This window comes from Ips typographus, linkage group LG4, assembly GCF_016097725.1.
Source record: "Ips typographus isolate SLU linkage group LG4, UJ_Ityp_2.0, whole genome shotgun sequence".
Taxonomy (NCBI): Eukaryota; Metazoa; Arthropoda; class Insecta; order Coleoptera; family Curculionidae; genus Ips; species Ips typographus.
Genome location: NC_138425.1, coordinates 13,238,135 through 13,254,615, shown reverse-complemented (window position 1 = coordinate 13,254,615; position 16,481 = coordinate 13,238,135). Strand labels below are relative to the sequence as shown.

General features: G+C 33.9%; 2 protein-coding genes across 8 annotated transcripts in view; one reads left to right on the top strand and one right to left on the bottom strand.

Moving 5' to 3' along the window:
• Hecw (Hecw ubiquitin protein ligase) overlaps positions 1-11,754 on the top strand; it is a 40,384-nt gene extending 28,630 nt beyond the window's left edge. For 6 of the 7 annotated variants that reach the window (XM_081978441.1, XM_081978443.1, XM_081978442.1 and 3 more), the window contains 5 exons: positions 6,544-6,771; positions 9,471-9,737; positions 9,789-10,086; positions 10,142-10,392; positions 10,446-11,754. In XM_081978441.1, the coding sequence (XP_081834567.1) occupies positions 6,544-6,771; positions 9,471-9,737; positions 9,789-10,086; positions 10,142-10,392; positions 10,446-10,704 (1,303 nt within the window). In that variant the 3' untranslated portion in view covers positions 10,705-11,754. Of the gene's footprint in view, positions 1-1,197; positions 1,579-6,543; positions 6,772-9,470; positions 9,738-9,788; positions 10,087-10,141; positions 10,393-10,445 lie in introns of those variants that run through there. The other variant, XM_081978447.1, reaches the window with a different exon arrangement.
• LOC145728321 (uncharacterized) lies at positions 11,745-15,585 on the bottom strand. Its single transcript, XM_081978458.1, has 4 exons — positions 15,153-15,585; positions 13,992-14,322; positions 13,755-13,941; positions 11,745-11,913 (listed from the first exon to the last, which is right to left on the bottom strand). The coding sequence occupies exons 1-4, from the start codon at positions 15,583-15,585 to the stop codon at positions 11,839-11,841; spliced, it is 1,026 nt and encodes a 341-aa protein (XP_081834584.1). The 3' UTR covers positions 11,745-11,838.
• Between the last annotated feature and the right edge of the window lie 896 nt (positions 15,586-16,481).

Here is a 16,481-nt window from a genome sequence, read left to right as displayed (position 1 = left end):
ACCTGATAACCGATAATCTCGATTATCCACATGTATGTACAAATATCCTTGACAATGGGTGGTGGGCAGCACAAAGGACCCTCCACATCAGGTAGACATTCCCACCTGCTGCAAACCCGAAGAGAAGCAATACCGTTAGATCGAATTTTACGTGTGAAAGAATCTTCAAGTTTTCCTTTTTTTAGGGGGATATTAGGCTATTTGGATCCAATTTTTATTGATCGTTTTTTTGGTAGAACCGGCCATTAAATAAGAATTTAAATTGGAGGAATAGACCGCCGATAATGTTCGTTTTTATTAATTGCCCACTACTTTCCGAAATGGGATCCGATTTGTTCGAACCGATCGTTTATCTTGATATATCTTTCGGTATTCAATGAAAGACCAAAGGGAAAGTGTATGATTCCAACTTTACGACAATATCACATAATGAGAGTAAAAGACAAGTACTGAACTAGCTAAAGATGCTGTTTTTTTTATTTTATTTGATGATTATGAATTAGTGACACAATAACGCCCCCCAAAAAGTACCCACTTGTCAAGATTCTAAAATATTCATTATCATGAACTGAAACAGTTTTAACAATTAGTCGAAATGTGTAAACTTGATAACTTGGTGGATTACAAAAAACTAAAGGTACAACTTTTGGACTACAAATCAGCTGACAAAGACAAAGTTTTATTGCTACAACACACCTCTGAGGAAGTCATATTTGAGTGTCCTCCTGGTGGTAGAGTATAGATAATACCAATATCGTTATTTAAATTGGGAATTTCCAGAACATTTAGCCACGTTATTTTTGTAGTTTTTAACATATTCTTAAGACGTTTTAGGTAATATACTTGCTAATTTCAGAGAATAGAAATTTTGCATTAAGACCGTTTCTAGCAATGCAGATATCGGATAAGAAGAAAGTGTCCCTTGAACAATTCCCATGCCCAACCAAGACAAGCGTGACCGCAGTCGATTTATCACATAAACCACATACATTGTTGTCGATTTATAAATTAGCTCGGCTATCCATAAACAAACACGTAAACAACAATTAATCAGGTCTCCCGGCAATCATAATGCCCTACCCGGGTCTATCACATCATATAACGGATAGGGCCTTAAGAAGTTCTGGTGTGCACACATACACAGAAACCGAAGTACATTATAATATTGTTTCCCCACCCGTTGGCACTTCATTGTGCTTCTGTCCACCTCCGAAACCGTTTCGAAGTGTAGCAGTCGGAGCGGCGTACGGTCGTACTGGTACCTTCGGGAAAATGCTCTCGCGCAAAATTATTGGGTACTGTCGGCACGAGTCGATCGTCCAGGCAATTTTCCTTTTTTAAATTTCGTTTGCCCGTTCCTCTTGTTTGTTGTTTTGTGACCGATCACTATCGACATGTAATTTCGATTGTTAACCAACGGTTAGACGAAAGAGCACGGCCAAGATGTAACTCTTATGTACTTTGTTTCGTTTTGCTATTTGATCGGAGATGGAGGTTTTGTGCGATTTGTTCTGTAAACTGTTGTGGCCCTTATAAAATGGGAATTGTGACAAAGACTATCGGAGTTATATTTAGCCTGTAAGTTTATATAAACATGCATTACATTAACAATTATACAACTATACCAAAATTCTAGGGTGTTGATCTAGCCATTATATTTTTGATGTTTTATTGCCACCAGATAACATTGCTGAGTTTCTCTAAAACTTTTAGAGGGCTCTGGCATTTCTTACTTCTGGCATGTGTTAGGTTTAAAACCTTTTTTGTCAATTTAGTATTAACTTACTGTTTGAATTACAGTTAACCCTTACATCTTACTCTTTTAGTGAATTGTACTGTTCCTGGTGAACTGGTGAACGATCACTTTGAAACTTGCAACACCGAGAAAACACACACGGAAAATTTTACATTTGTATCTTGTTTTGTTGACTAAAGGTGATTTTTTATTATAATTCACCACTTTTGGAGAATTCCATATTCTGGAGTAGCCACAACACCCTTTAATTCAGAAAAAAACCGTTATGAACAAATGTGTACAGGGTGCTGCATTTTCGATGGTTTTACAGGGTACAGAGAAAACGGTAATAGACAGAAAAAAAGTAGCATACGTGTTCTGATCTCTTTTTCTGAGCTGAGATGACTGGCGAAAAGTGGGCAAACTTCTTTTGTTTCAAAGATTTGGTAATTTTTGAACCTCTTCTGTATTTCAGTTGCTCTTAAAGTTATCAAAAAAGGAAGAACGGTTCCCGGTAGTAGTTTTCATGTAGAATCCAATGGCAAACATATAAGTTTGTAGAGGTTAATCCTGTTATTTTAAAAAAAGACTTTTGCTAAGCTAAAAAAAGGCCAATATCTAAAATACCAAACAAAATCGGAAATCATATAAACTAACACATCAGAAAATTAAATATTTTTAATAAATCTTATTAAAAATCTAAGTTACAAACAGTTCTACCGTCACTTTAATAAGGAAAATGGCCATTTCTATTTTCTACTATTTTTAAGGTGGAAGTTGAAAAAATTGTTTATAAACGACATGTAACATGTTAATATGAACATAGCCAAATTTTGTTTCGACTGTGGGTATTTTTATACATATTATTTAGTACTTTTTTGTTAAGGAAACGCTTTTTTTCTAATTACCAAGAATAACGTTTACAAACTTATGTTTTAATACACCGTTGTAAAAGTAAAAATCAACAGAATTAAATGAACTAAAAATATATAGGGTGTTCCATTTAAAAAAATATAACTTAGTGGCATATGTCAGAAACTAAACGTAATAGAAAAAAACTGATGACGCCATTGGATTCTACGTCAAAACTTCTACCGGAAACCGGTTTTCCTTTTTTAATAACTAATAGCAAATGAAATACAGAGGAGGTTTTAAAATGACCAATTTTCAAAAGCCCCCCGTATCTTTGAAACAAAAGAAGTTTGCGCCGACCACTTTTCGCCAGTTATCTCAGCTCAGAAAAAGAGATCAGAACAGGTATGCTACTTTTTTTCTATCTATTACCGTTTTCTCTGTACCCCGTAAAACCATCGAAAATGCAGCACCCCGTACATACAAATTATGAAAAAATAAAATTATAATAATTGTCAACATCCTATATAATACCGTGCTGATATTAATTTGGATTCTGGCTTTGTTTCGTTTTTGAGTTAGTTATGGTGTATTAATCTCTGATTCTGATTCAAATTGAATAGATACGGATTTTTTTACCTGGCCGTTGTAGAATGCAGAAAGCATTTTATCTACCTTTATTTTTATTGTATTATTATATCCAGGTCATCACTTTTTATTATCATATAGTTCATTACCATTTGCTAAGCTGTACACATATTGAAATTACATTTTAATCTCACTAACATTGCTAAACTCCATTTGCCAATTGAGCGCCAATAAAAATATTTGCAATTTTTTTTATCAAGGCACCCCCATACTCTAGACCTTGGCACAAATCTGTTCTAAATTTAACGTATTTACACTAAAATTTCGTTGTGATATAAACAGACCAAGAAAATTCTTTTCAGTAACGTAAACACCACCACAACCGCTATTATCCTGGTTAATTAAGTGAAACGATTAAGGCAATCAACAGAGAGATGTCAACTGATAATGTATGCAGTGATTTGATTATAGTTTAACCTTTTAATGCAGCTAACGTTCTAAACCGAATTATCATTACTTTTAAGCTAAATTAGTAGTTGTAACAAAACAAAAATGAAAGTAACTGCATCCGTTAAATGCTGATAATCGCGAAGGACGATCACGAAAGGAGTCAAGTTGAAAGGAATAATAATAATTTCCGTTACACCGATTCAGTTTATAAACATTAAAACCGTTTTTAGATTACGAGAGGCAAACAAAACGGGGTTATCGGAGTTTAACAACGGTCAGTTTAGTGGGTGGATTATGGAATAACTCTATAATATACCAGTGATTGTCAAAAATTGGGCCAAATTTTAATAGCCGTTTTGCCGGAATAAAATTGAACCCACACGTTGCATAAACTAAAAATAATCAAATCAGGCCAACTCTCCTGGTTTTTACTTAGTTTGTTTTACCCTGGTTGGAATAATTCCAGTAATCTGTAATTTAAATCGCCGCCGACCGAGAAAGGCATTCTATTCTAAACATTTAACATTCAACAATGCATACTTTTTACCAAGTCACCACAAAATTAAGCCATTTCCTGTTATTCCGGCGTAGTTTACTCGTCAAAAGTGATAGTAATAAACGAAAGCCTTAATTATGGTGTAAATTCGTTCATATTTATGTATATGTATGCAGTTAATTGCTTTAAGAACCATATACTATTCTTTAGTTACGGACAACCCAGTTTAAAGTAATAACGCCGTCAACATCAATTGAATCTGAGTTGGAAATGGAATCTAAAAATACCATATAATCAGGGCATTTGCATTCCCGATGGATCAGTACAAAATGCGCGATAATCTTGTCCGACTTGCGTGTCTAACAGCCTGGATAACTTCTTTCTGCATGCGCCGATAAAAAAAACTGGTAGAATTTCAATTGCTGTTCATACAGAGATTGTTTATTAATTGTTTAATTGCTCAATGGAAGTTATACGCGATACGTGAGACGCTCGAACAGGGAATTATAAATTAATTACCCCCATGAATAAAAAGGATTTAGCTTTTTAATGATCCAATAATGACACGGATGTGATCAATTGCTATTGCATTGTGCTTTACGACTAGCAAATGAGTGTGGGGATTATTGCATTAAAATTGATTGAAGAATGCTGCTGTCTATAGTAGAGTGACAAATTTTAATACTCCGATTATAAATCTTATAAACTATTCCACAAAATTGCAGTCTTTATTTTAAAACTACCATGTTGCATCCCGACATGTGCGACCCAATTCTATTGAAATTCGCCACTGAGAATGTCCTATCAAATTTCTTGGCAGATGAAAAGCTGCTACTAATACTCGTCGCGCATATGTTGTTGCATAGTAAGTTTTGCCCTTTCGAAAAAAATAGCATTTTACTGTTATATAGAAAATTGTCATGTAAAGGATATAATGCACGTAGTTCATTGACTTCCGTTAGAGGAGATGTCCTTCATACGCAACTATAAATAATTGTATTTATACGACTTCCTTCCAAATGAGCATAAGAAGCAGCTAAACTGCCATCCTGTGAATGAACGAACTATTTGATAAGGTTTCTGTGCAAGTAAAGTCAGGAACACAAATACAAATTTAGAAATCACTGTGGTGGTTTTCTTATTCAGCTTAGTCATCAACTCTCCTACTTATGGTGGTCTATAGTCAACAAGTTAACATATTGACATAATTGAAGATTCTCTGATAGGAAATAATTAACCCAACACCATTCATTAAAACATGACAGCGTAGGAAACAACGGTTTTAATTAATATTATAGAAGAAACACTATGTTGCATTTAAGGCCGTTTTTTTGCTAAAAGACTATTACAACCAGCAATAACAAAATAGGAGAAATGCAATAAAACGGTGACTGAAAGTTCTGTACCAGATTATCGGAAAAAAAGTATACAAAAGCAATTAAACAGGAACAATAAAACGTCCTTTAATAGGGTAATTAAGTTCAATAAAATGACTCGGTTAAATTAAATCGAGACAATTGCCCCCCCAAGTAAAAGATGTATTACCTTTCTCCAAGCGAGATGTACAGGGTGATTAAAACTTGAAATATCTTTCAACCAGCATTTGAATAACAATTTGAAAAATGCAATACGCCTCACCCTACGGGCGTGGAGACTATAGTATAAACTGTTAAAATATGGCCAACATTAACCTTGAGGCTAACGAATGTGTGTGTAACACACCGTATAATTAAAATGGTATCATCATTTAAAAATATTTTCGACCAGTCGGGTACGTGATGCTGGAATTTAATGTAAAGTCCAGCACGTCACGAAACTGAAACTTTTTTTGATGCCCAAAAAACACTCAAAGATTTAAAAATTAACTAAGTTCAAAATAGCGGGGAGACTAAGCAATAATTATAGTTTCTTGCCGGAGACATACAGATTTATGATGGCAGACTCCTGCTAGGTAGGGAAATGCTTTATTTTAAATCTAATTTCATGCTGCTGATTATTAACTCATTTATGTAACTTATGTCTTATCAATCCATTAAATTTGTAACAAATATGAGGCTTATCGCATCGAAACTAACAAATATTGAAGAACCGATAGGTTTATATAGAACACAAAATGGTACATCCTTGGTACCCGGAAACCGATACTGTCAATCATCAATGTATATCTACAGTACACTTTGGTGGGTTATTGTTTTCTTAAGTACAGTAACACTAAAAACTTGTAATATTATGATTGCAAAACTTTCAGAGACAGATGGGAGAGTTTTGTTTGTCAGCTGACGTACACAAAACTCGTGGAGGACAGTACCACCGAAAGAAACCGTCAACAATACAAACAAACTGTAAAACTTAATAATGGCAGATTTGTTTTAATAACCTTTTTTGCGTTACCTCTCAAAATAAAATCATTGTGTTGTTTCAGCCTCTTCGAGCAGGAGATTATGTCATATGTTCCGTCCATGGAGACGAGGACGGCTAGCAGCAATGCCAGAAGTCCTAGAGGTTCGCCCCAGCCCTCGCCCATTGCCTCGCCTGGAATGGGAAGGCACCGCGTGCCCGCACCACACAAAAGAGATTTCGAGGCAAAATTACGTAGTTTTTATAGGAAATTAGAAAGTAAAGGATACGGACAAGGTCCTGGGAAATTTAAGTAAGTATAGTTTTGTTTTGCGATTTAAACAAAGCATTTTTTCTTTGTTTATTGGGTCTTCTGTCTCACACAAAAAAGGTTTGTTGGGAAAATGGAATTTCGTACTATTTTCAACTAAGTTGAAAATAACATTAACCTAGTCGTCCCAACACAAGACCACTGACTTAGGCTCGGTCTTGTTACCTAAAAACGCTGACGTTTCGGTGGAAAATCTACCACCGTCTTCAGAGAATCTAAAAAAGAAAGAACACAACGGCAGAACACAGAAAACAACAACTTAATAAATATTAAACCTGATAATGTTCAATTTGGAACTCTGAGAAGGGTTTTGTCAATAAAAATTTACATAAATTTTTGTTTCTTTGATCTTTGTCTATGATACTACATTCATTCCATTTGACTCTATGATCATTATCAAACGCGTGTTGGCATATATTAGATTTGTGAAAGTCTCCAGTTCTTAAATAATTTTGGTGTCCTTTAATACGTTTTAAAGGTCTGGAGGTTTCACCAATATAAAATTGATTGCAGAAAAGACAACAACATAAAAATACTTCCAGCAGACAAAGGTAACGCTACAGTCATAATGGACTCTATTACATACCACAACAAAGTCATTACTCTTTTAAATGAAAACAATTACACAAAACTAAATAAAAACCCAACAGAAAAAATTGAAAGGCAAATTTACACTACTTTAAAAAAACATCGAGATCAATTTTCTGATCTTGAGAGGCGTAATCTTACGCCACATAATAGCAAAACACCACATTTTTATGGTGTTCCTAAAATTCATAAAAATAACATGCCATTAAGGCCAATTGTGAGTAGTATAAATTCGCCTACTCACTCATTAGCTCGCTTCTTGCTAAACATTTTAAATCCTTTAGTAGGTAACACAGATTCTTACATAAAAAACTCTCCTCACTTTCTTGAAAAACTCAAACATATCGACATTAATCCAAATCATATTCTGGTAAGTTTTGATGTTGTAAGTTTATTCACGAACGTCCCAGTTGACAAAACTCTTTCAATTGTTAGATCTAAATTGCAAAATGATTCAAGTCTTGGGGAACGTACAAGCTTAAGCGTAAACACTATTTTAGAACTTTTAACAATTTGTGTTAAAACTACATTCTTCCAATATGGAGATGATTATTACCAACAAAATTCTGGAATGGCAATGGCTTCTCCATTGTCTCCAATATTAAGTAATATTCTTATGGAACATTTCGAAGAAAATAACATTAATAATTTTAATTATAAACCAACAATCTGGTGGAGATATATTGATGATGTTTTCACAATATATCCATTCGGTAATGATCATCTCAAACAATTTCTAACTCACATAAACTCAATAGAACCCACAATCAAATTTACAACAGAAACTGAACAAAATAACGAACTTCCATTCTTAGACATTCTAATCAAAAAAGACATAAACAAATTTGAAACAAAAGTATACAGAAAACCAACCCACACAAATAGATATTTAAACTACAAATCCAATCATCCAATAATGGTAAAAAAAGGTATTGTAAAAAGTTTATTTGATAGAGCCAAAATTATTTGCAATAACGAACAATTTAATAAAGAAAAATTATTCATTAAAAATGTTCTAAAAGAAAATGACTATCCTGAAACATTTATTAATAAATATTTTAGGAATTTAGAACATCCAAAACAATATGGAAATCAAAATCAAATTTTACCTTTTACTAACTTTTTTATTCCTTACATTCCAGGTATTTCTGACAAAATCAAACGAATAGCTAAAAAATATAACATCAGAACAATATTTAGAACTCAAAACACATTAAGATCACACTTAACTAAAACAAAACCTCACAATGAAAATGAATCTACAAGAAACGTGATATATAAAATTCCTTGCGAATGCAATCAATTTTATATTGGTGAAACCTCCAGACCTTTAAAAAAACGTATTAAAGAACACCAAAATTATTTAAGAACTGGAGACTTTCACAAATCTAATATATGCCAACACGCGTTTGATAATGATCATAGAGTCAAATGGAATGAATGTAGTATCATAGACAAAGAAACTTTTTCAAAAAGACGTAAAATAAAAGAAAGTGCATATATTAGATTAAACCATGACTCCTGTGTTGCTACATCCTCTATTAATATTGACCAAACTTGGTTAAATATTCTAGAGGAGGAGATAACACTTGGTCATATCAAATGAAACTGAAATTTCTTGTAATTTTGTTTTCGTTATAAAACCCACCTTTCACTACAACAATAGATAACCTTTCCTATTGGAATGACAAAAGTCAAAATTTATGTCAATTTTTATTGACAAAACTCTTCTCAGAGTTCCAAATTGAACATTATCAGGTTTAATATTTATTAAGTTGTTGTTTTCTGTGTTCTGCCGTTGTGTTCTTTCTTTTTTAGATTCTCTGAAGACGGTGGTAGATTTTCCACCGAAACGTCAGCGTTTTTAGGTAACAAGACCGAGCCTAAGTCAGTGGTCTTGTGTTGGGACGACTAGGTTAATGTTATTTTCAACTTAGTTGAAAATAGTGCGAAATTCCTTTTTCCCAACAAACCTTTTTTGTGTGAGACAGAAGACCCAATAAACAAAGAAAAAATGATTAACTCGTCTCAACAAACATATAGAACATATCTTAAACAAAGCACTCTAACAGAGTTTTCTCTTATCATTTTAGATTGCATATTAGAAGAGATCACCTTCTCCGAGACGCTTTCTCAAGAATAATGTCCGCTAACAAAAAAGAACTCCAAAAAGGCAAATTGTGTATCGTGTGGGACAACGAAGAGGGTCTGGACTACGGCGGTCCTTCGAGGGAGTTTTTCTTCCTCCTCTCCCGAGAACTGTTCAACCCTTACTACGGCCTGTTCGAATACTCCGCCAACGACACTTACACCGTTCAAATATCTCCTATGTCGGCGTTTGTAGACAATTACCTAGATTGGTATGTACATTATACTGATTAGAAGAGTGTCATTAAAGTGTGTTATTTCAGGTTTAGATTTAGTGGACGAGTCCTAGGTTTAGCTCTAGTGCATCAATATTTGTTGGACGCTTTCTTCACTAGGCCTTTCTACAAAGCGTTATTGAAACTGCCTGTAGCTTTATCGGACTTGGAGAGTTTAGACTTTGAGTTCCATCAGTCTTTGCAGTGGATCAAGGAACACGATGTGTCGGCGCAGGGTGAGCTGGAGCTGACTTTTGCCGTCACCGAAGAGGTTTTCGGCCAAGTTAAAGAGAGGGAATTGAAGCCTGGTGGAAAAAACGTTCCGGTCACCGAAAAGAATAAAAAGGTAAAATTGCACGAAGATAAAGTGATAATGTTGGCTGATATTGGATGTTTTCAAGGAATACTTGGAACGAATTGTCAGATGGCGGTTGGAACGTGGAGTGGCGGATCAAACAGAGTCTTTAGTGAGGGGATTTTACGAAGTGGTGGACCCTAGACTGGTTAGCGTGTTCGACGCTAGAGAATTGGAGCTGGTAATTGCCGGAACGGCTGAAATTGACTTGACCGACTGGAGAAATAACACCGAATATCGGGGTGGCTATCACGATCAACATCCTGTAGTATCCTGGTTTTGGCAAGCAATAGAAAGGTATGTTTGTTCAGTTAGTCAATTAAAACAATTCCATAATTTTGAGTTTCTAGATTTACCAACGAACAAAGACTGCGTTTGCTCCAATTCGTAACGGGCACGTCCAGTATACCGTTTGAAGGATTCGCGGCCTTAAGAGGTTCCATAGGATCCCGAAAGTTCTGCATAGAAAAATGGGGCAAACCCAACAGCTTACCCAGAGCGCACACCTGCTTCAATCGTTTAGATTTGCCTCCATATCCGACGTTTGAAGTTTTGTATGAGAAACTACTCTTAGCCGTTGAAGAGACGAATACGTTTGGTATTGAATAGAGTACGGTTGAGCGCTAAGGTGACGATTCCAGGAGAATTTTACAACCAATTCTGTCCCCTTATTACACACTTTACTGTTAACTTAAAAGTGCCAAAATCAGCTGCATAAATAACGTTTGTCCCGGACTCATTCACCTGGCGTTTGGGCTGTACTTTAGTACTTAAATGAAATTAATTTTCGTAAAGAAAATTGTGTCAACCTCTCTTTCTTCTTACGATAGTTTAAGCGTTTCCAAATAAGTTAATATTTAAATTATTTGGACGCCGTTTGTTCCTGATTATTGTGTGTTTGTGTGTTTGAGAACGTCAATTACACAACTTCTTTAACACCAAACTATCATCCAATGATTTACTACCAAAAGATTATTGCATCCTATATGCGTATGTATGTATAATTTACTTGTTGCGTATGTGTGCGTGTGTACAAAGATTTATTGCAAAACAGGGTTGTATAAATGGCGACACGTAATTAAAAAGCTTATTTGCCACTGTACCTTTAATGAATATACGTCCAATGCGTACTGTGTCTAAAAGACATTATTGCTTGCATTAATAGTTGGTGTGTAACCAGTTCGAGTTTTAAAGCGGTAGTTTTTGTTAAATTTAAACAAACAGTGTTTTATATGTTTTTACTATTAACGACTATTTATGACTTATTGGAAAATTTATTACTCATATTATTTATGAACGATGTTGTTAAATAATTAGGCGTATGTGTTAAGAAGGCTTAAAAAATTCTAGAAAGGTGTTTTCTAGATCGGCGTGTGTTAAAAAAGCTTCTGTTATACGTAGTTACCATTGAGAAATCTAGCTGATAACCCCCCCCTCTCGTCCGTTTTTAGTAAAGGAAAAAATGTGATTGAATAAAGTCTAGTCAATAATTAAGTTAATCCTTTTAATAGTAAATAACAGACGGGATTTTCAGTAACTTATTATTTAAACTTCAATAACGACCGCCATTGCGATGTTATAGTAATCTCTGTTAGAACCCTAAGGATGTGTTTTTTTACGTAACATTCCAAAATAAAAAAAAAACAGCATTAAAAATTATCCCTTGGTTTTATTTATAAACTGGTAGCACATAACAATGTAATATTATATCAATTCAATTTTATTTTTATACAATAAAGTACATCAGGGAAACGATTCATCACTTGACATGTGCAATAAGTCTACAGGAACGCACAGAGGATTTAATCCAAACCCATTCTAGATAAAAACATAATATTTCAGATACTCTATATAGGGTGGTCCAGTTTTAAATGTCAATAATTCACCAATCCATAGCCAATTAAAAAATAAGTTGACATTCATTATGTCATTTTCCTGAAAATGGCTTCCTAAGGAAAATACAGCCTTTCAAATTTCTGTTTAAAAAATCGTTTCTTTTGTCATAACTGTCAAACCCTTGGAGCAATATTGATCAAATTTGGAACAAGCACTTTATTACACGTTATTACGGTCAAAGACCCAAAACTAACCCAACCCAACTTAAAAATTGTCTTGGAAACGGAAAATTCACTTAAGAAGTTTAAAAAATATTATTGTAGCCAGTTTTCATAGTTTCCAGACAAACTAAAAGACTTTAGTTTTGAAAATTGAATTAGAAAAAATAAAAATTTCAGAAGCTTAAAAATTGTGTTTGTAACCAGTTTCATGCAAATCGAGAGACTTTAATACTAAAAATTGACTTGTAGACATAAAATTTACTTTTTCAAGAATTTGTTACTACAAATTCATACATTTAAACCTTAAAAATCGACTTTAACCCCAAAATGTGACTGAACTAATGAAAAGTGACATCAGAAGCTTAAAATTTGCATTTGAAGTGAGTTTTCATAATTTGAAGACAAATTTCAATATTTTAGTTTTGAAAATAGTCTTAGATGCAGGACATTGACATTAGATTCATGAAAATTGTCTTGAAAACGAATTTTTCGTGATTTTTACTTTGCTTTTCATTTTCTTCGAATTCTGGACTATTTTTAGTGCTTCAAAACTGCTTTCAGCTTGGAACATCGAGTTTCAAGACTATCTTCACTAAGTTAATGACATAGCAAACTTAAAAAACAATTTTTACATTCTTCATAGACTTAAAATAGCATTCCAAGCTTTGTCACTATTAAATCGACTTCTAGACACCTCAGTGCTAAAAATTCGGGTATTTCTTAATAAACTAGACTGTTTTTAGTGTTTTAAGGCTGTTTTCAGTGCCTCAAATCGAGTTTCAAGACTATCTTTACAAAGTTTTTGACTTATCAGGCCTAAAAGCCAGTTTGTTCACTGACCATAATCTTGAAAATGTTATTTCAAGCTTCTTCTTATTAAATTGACTTCTACACTCATAGGTGCAATAAATTGTAGCACCTCTAAGAAATTCAGACTGTTTTTAGTGCTTTTTAAGACTGAAAAATCGAGTTTAAAACTATTTCGAAAAGTGAAGTTTCTTCAGAAATAAAAGTAAAAAATTTTGGTACCAAATGCTACAATAATAGTCTTGAGAACTAATTTTTAGAAATAAAATAGTCCGAAAATTTAATTTACTTCTAGACTTGTTGTCCAGTCCAGAAAATTGAGTTGTACACCAATTAAAGTCTTGAAAATATACTTTTGGACTCTCTTTAGTCCTAGTAAGGTCCCTTCTAGCATTAAAAGTCAACTTTTAGTAGTAAAAAATGAGTTTCATACACAATACAATATTTGTCTTGATTTCCAGACATTTTTTAAGTTCTTGAATGCCAGTTTCAGACACTCAACCAGGATGGCAGTCTGAGAAAGCCAATCATAAGACCATTCCTAGTAGTAAAAAGCAAGTTTTTAGACTATTGACTACAAATTTGGACTTTCACAAGTCTTGAATGTTCAGTTTTAAACTATAAAACGATTTTTGAAATGGAAATTTGGAGGACTGTATCTTCCTTAGAAAACGTTTTTCAGAAAAATGACATAATGCAAGTCAACTTATTTTTTGATTAGCTATCAAATGGTGAATTATTGACACTTAAAACTGGACCACCCTGTATATACTGAATGAGATACTGAATACTCACTGAACTGCCTTGTAGATGCGCAAAACTTTCTAACTGACTGAAGTAAGCCTGAGCCTGCCTAATGTCTTCACTCTCTAAATGTTCAGCTAGCTTAACAAGGCAATGGTAGAGAAAAAATTCAGTTCTATCTGACAACTTCTTCACAGGTCTACCTTGGCATATATCAGACAAATACATGTAGGCATCACTAAAACCGCTAACTTTAACACACCATCAGCAATCATACTAAAAAATTACCTCATACTGATATCACTGCTTGAACAGTTTTTCTCAAACATGGCAATGTATTTTAAAGCTCTAGGAACAATCCCTTCAATAACGCCATCCTGAGGATTTAACTTTGACAAAATGTTAATCCAAGTTTTCAATTCGTCTGGCATGTTGTTTGGAGTGATTAGCCACTTTACCATGGCTTTTTTCTTGTAATATGTGATCATTTGTCTGATTTCAATGGCCGTTTTGCTGGGCAGGTCACTCTGTAGCTTTTCAAGATTTGTGTCTCCATGTTTGTTCAGTGAGATTAGAAATTGTTTTTTATCTGCTGCTGACCAGTTGCCGGGAGGTTCCACTAAAATAACTAACTAATGAAGAAAAAGACTACTTTCTAAATATTTGTATAGTTGTTTAGAATATTCTCTAGGGTTTGGAAAGAATTCAGAAAATAATCACAGTCAATGCCATATTTTTGATAATGATGGAGATAAGCTTCATGACAAAATGACTTCCATGCATCTTCTACAATTTCATTTAAAGGTGATACAATGTTATTGCTATTAATTATTTGTGATAAATATTTGGAATAAGGTAAAAATGGGGTTTTTACATGATAAAACTTTACACATTCTTCTGGTGGCAACCAGGTTACTAAATCTTTAGACCCTCTAAACATTTTTATTATATTAATTGGCAACGTTTCACTATCATGACTTATTAAAGCACTACTAATTATTTTTCTTTTCAAGCCTTGAACAGAATTGTATTGGATGTCAAATCGTGACTGCTTGCTTAAACTATTGACTAGCATACTCCACTGAAGTCCACACTCAAATTTGGAATTTTTCTTTTCACCATTAGGTTCACTTCTAATTTGCAGTAACTTAAATCTTGGATGTACAAGATTGTTAACTAAAGAGATCACATCTTCATCCTCAGTTGGTTTTAAACTAGAAATTAGTTGCTGAGACACCAAATGATTAATGTTAACATTAGAAACATCAGCCAGACCTAAAGAATACTTGCATATATGCAACAAACGTTCATTCTCAAACAAAATTGTAGCATCAGCCAGATCATATAACTTGGATAAACTTAGAAGACAGTTGTAAGACTGAGTTGAAACTTCACCCTTTGTATAGGGAAGTACTGCACAGTTAATTATAGTTTTTTTAGGAAATTCACCCCTTAACATTTCAATTACAGCACTGCCTACACCAGAACCTGTCCCACCAGCTAAACTGTACAAATTTAGGATACAAGTCAGGAAATCAGACTTCTCCAACTCCTTTTGAACTAAAGTCAGCACATCATCAATAACCAAATGGCTTGTTTCTGAATATCCACATGCCCAATTATTGCCACAACCGCCTATTGATTTAGTCACAATGTTTGTAAACTTGAATGGAAGCTGTATGCTGTCAACAACTTTTGTTTCAGTATCAACTAGGACTGATCGTGGTTCCCACACTTCTTTATCATTCACATTGAACCATCTATTAATGTAGGATAAGGAATTGCTGCTTTCTTTCTTTAAATCATCGTGAACAAGCTGATACAATGACCGTCCGATTTGGTTACCACACTGACCCAACTGTAGGGTGAGAATGCTACTCATTCTACTGTGTATCTAGTGCTAAAACTTTGAAGGGTACCTACTTGGTCCTTAGTTGTTTCCACAATTTGTGGTGTCAGTTGGTTCACAAGTAGACAATACTAGTCACAAAATTACTACTCAACGTCGACAGATAAAATATAAAGTACTAATAATTAAGGACCAAAAACAGTATTTACACACTTTTAAACATAAATAAATATAAACAATAATCAGCTGAGTGACAGATGACTGAAATGTTTTTTATTATCGTTTCGTGTGTTCTCTCTTTTTAGACCAACATTAGAAAAAGACAACAGCTGAAAGTCAAAGTTGTCAAAAATAAGGTTTGGTCACGTGATTATGTTACAACCGTAGCTTTTTAGATCACGTGTCATTATATCTACAGTATGTACTGCATCTATGTCTAATAAGGGAAATTGGTAATTTGTAATTGAATTGAATTAATTCATAATTTCCAGATAAAATATAGGTATAGGAGCCATATTCCCCTAGTTAGATAGGGAATTCAGCAAGGAAGGAAGAAGGATATATATATTTTTATACTAGCATTTCTATAAATCTTAGCAGTGGGAAGTTTGTGATTGGTCAAAAGACGCAGCTTTCTGCTTTTTCTTGACCAATCCCAAACCAAGAATCGTCTTTTACACGTTTAACTACTGTATAACGGATAATTACCCAATTTCATTAGATCCAATAACTTTCAGTTAAAAGCCACGTTACTTAATAAAACCACGTCATGGACATCAATAATTAATAAACGACTACTCTGACGTGTACTAACCAGTAATAAAGCTGTCCATAATAGGTATATGCATGGGAAAAATCGATTTAATTTAGCCCACCTGTTTACTTGGATCAACAAAATTATTAAAAGGGTGGAAAAAAAAACAAAACAA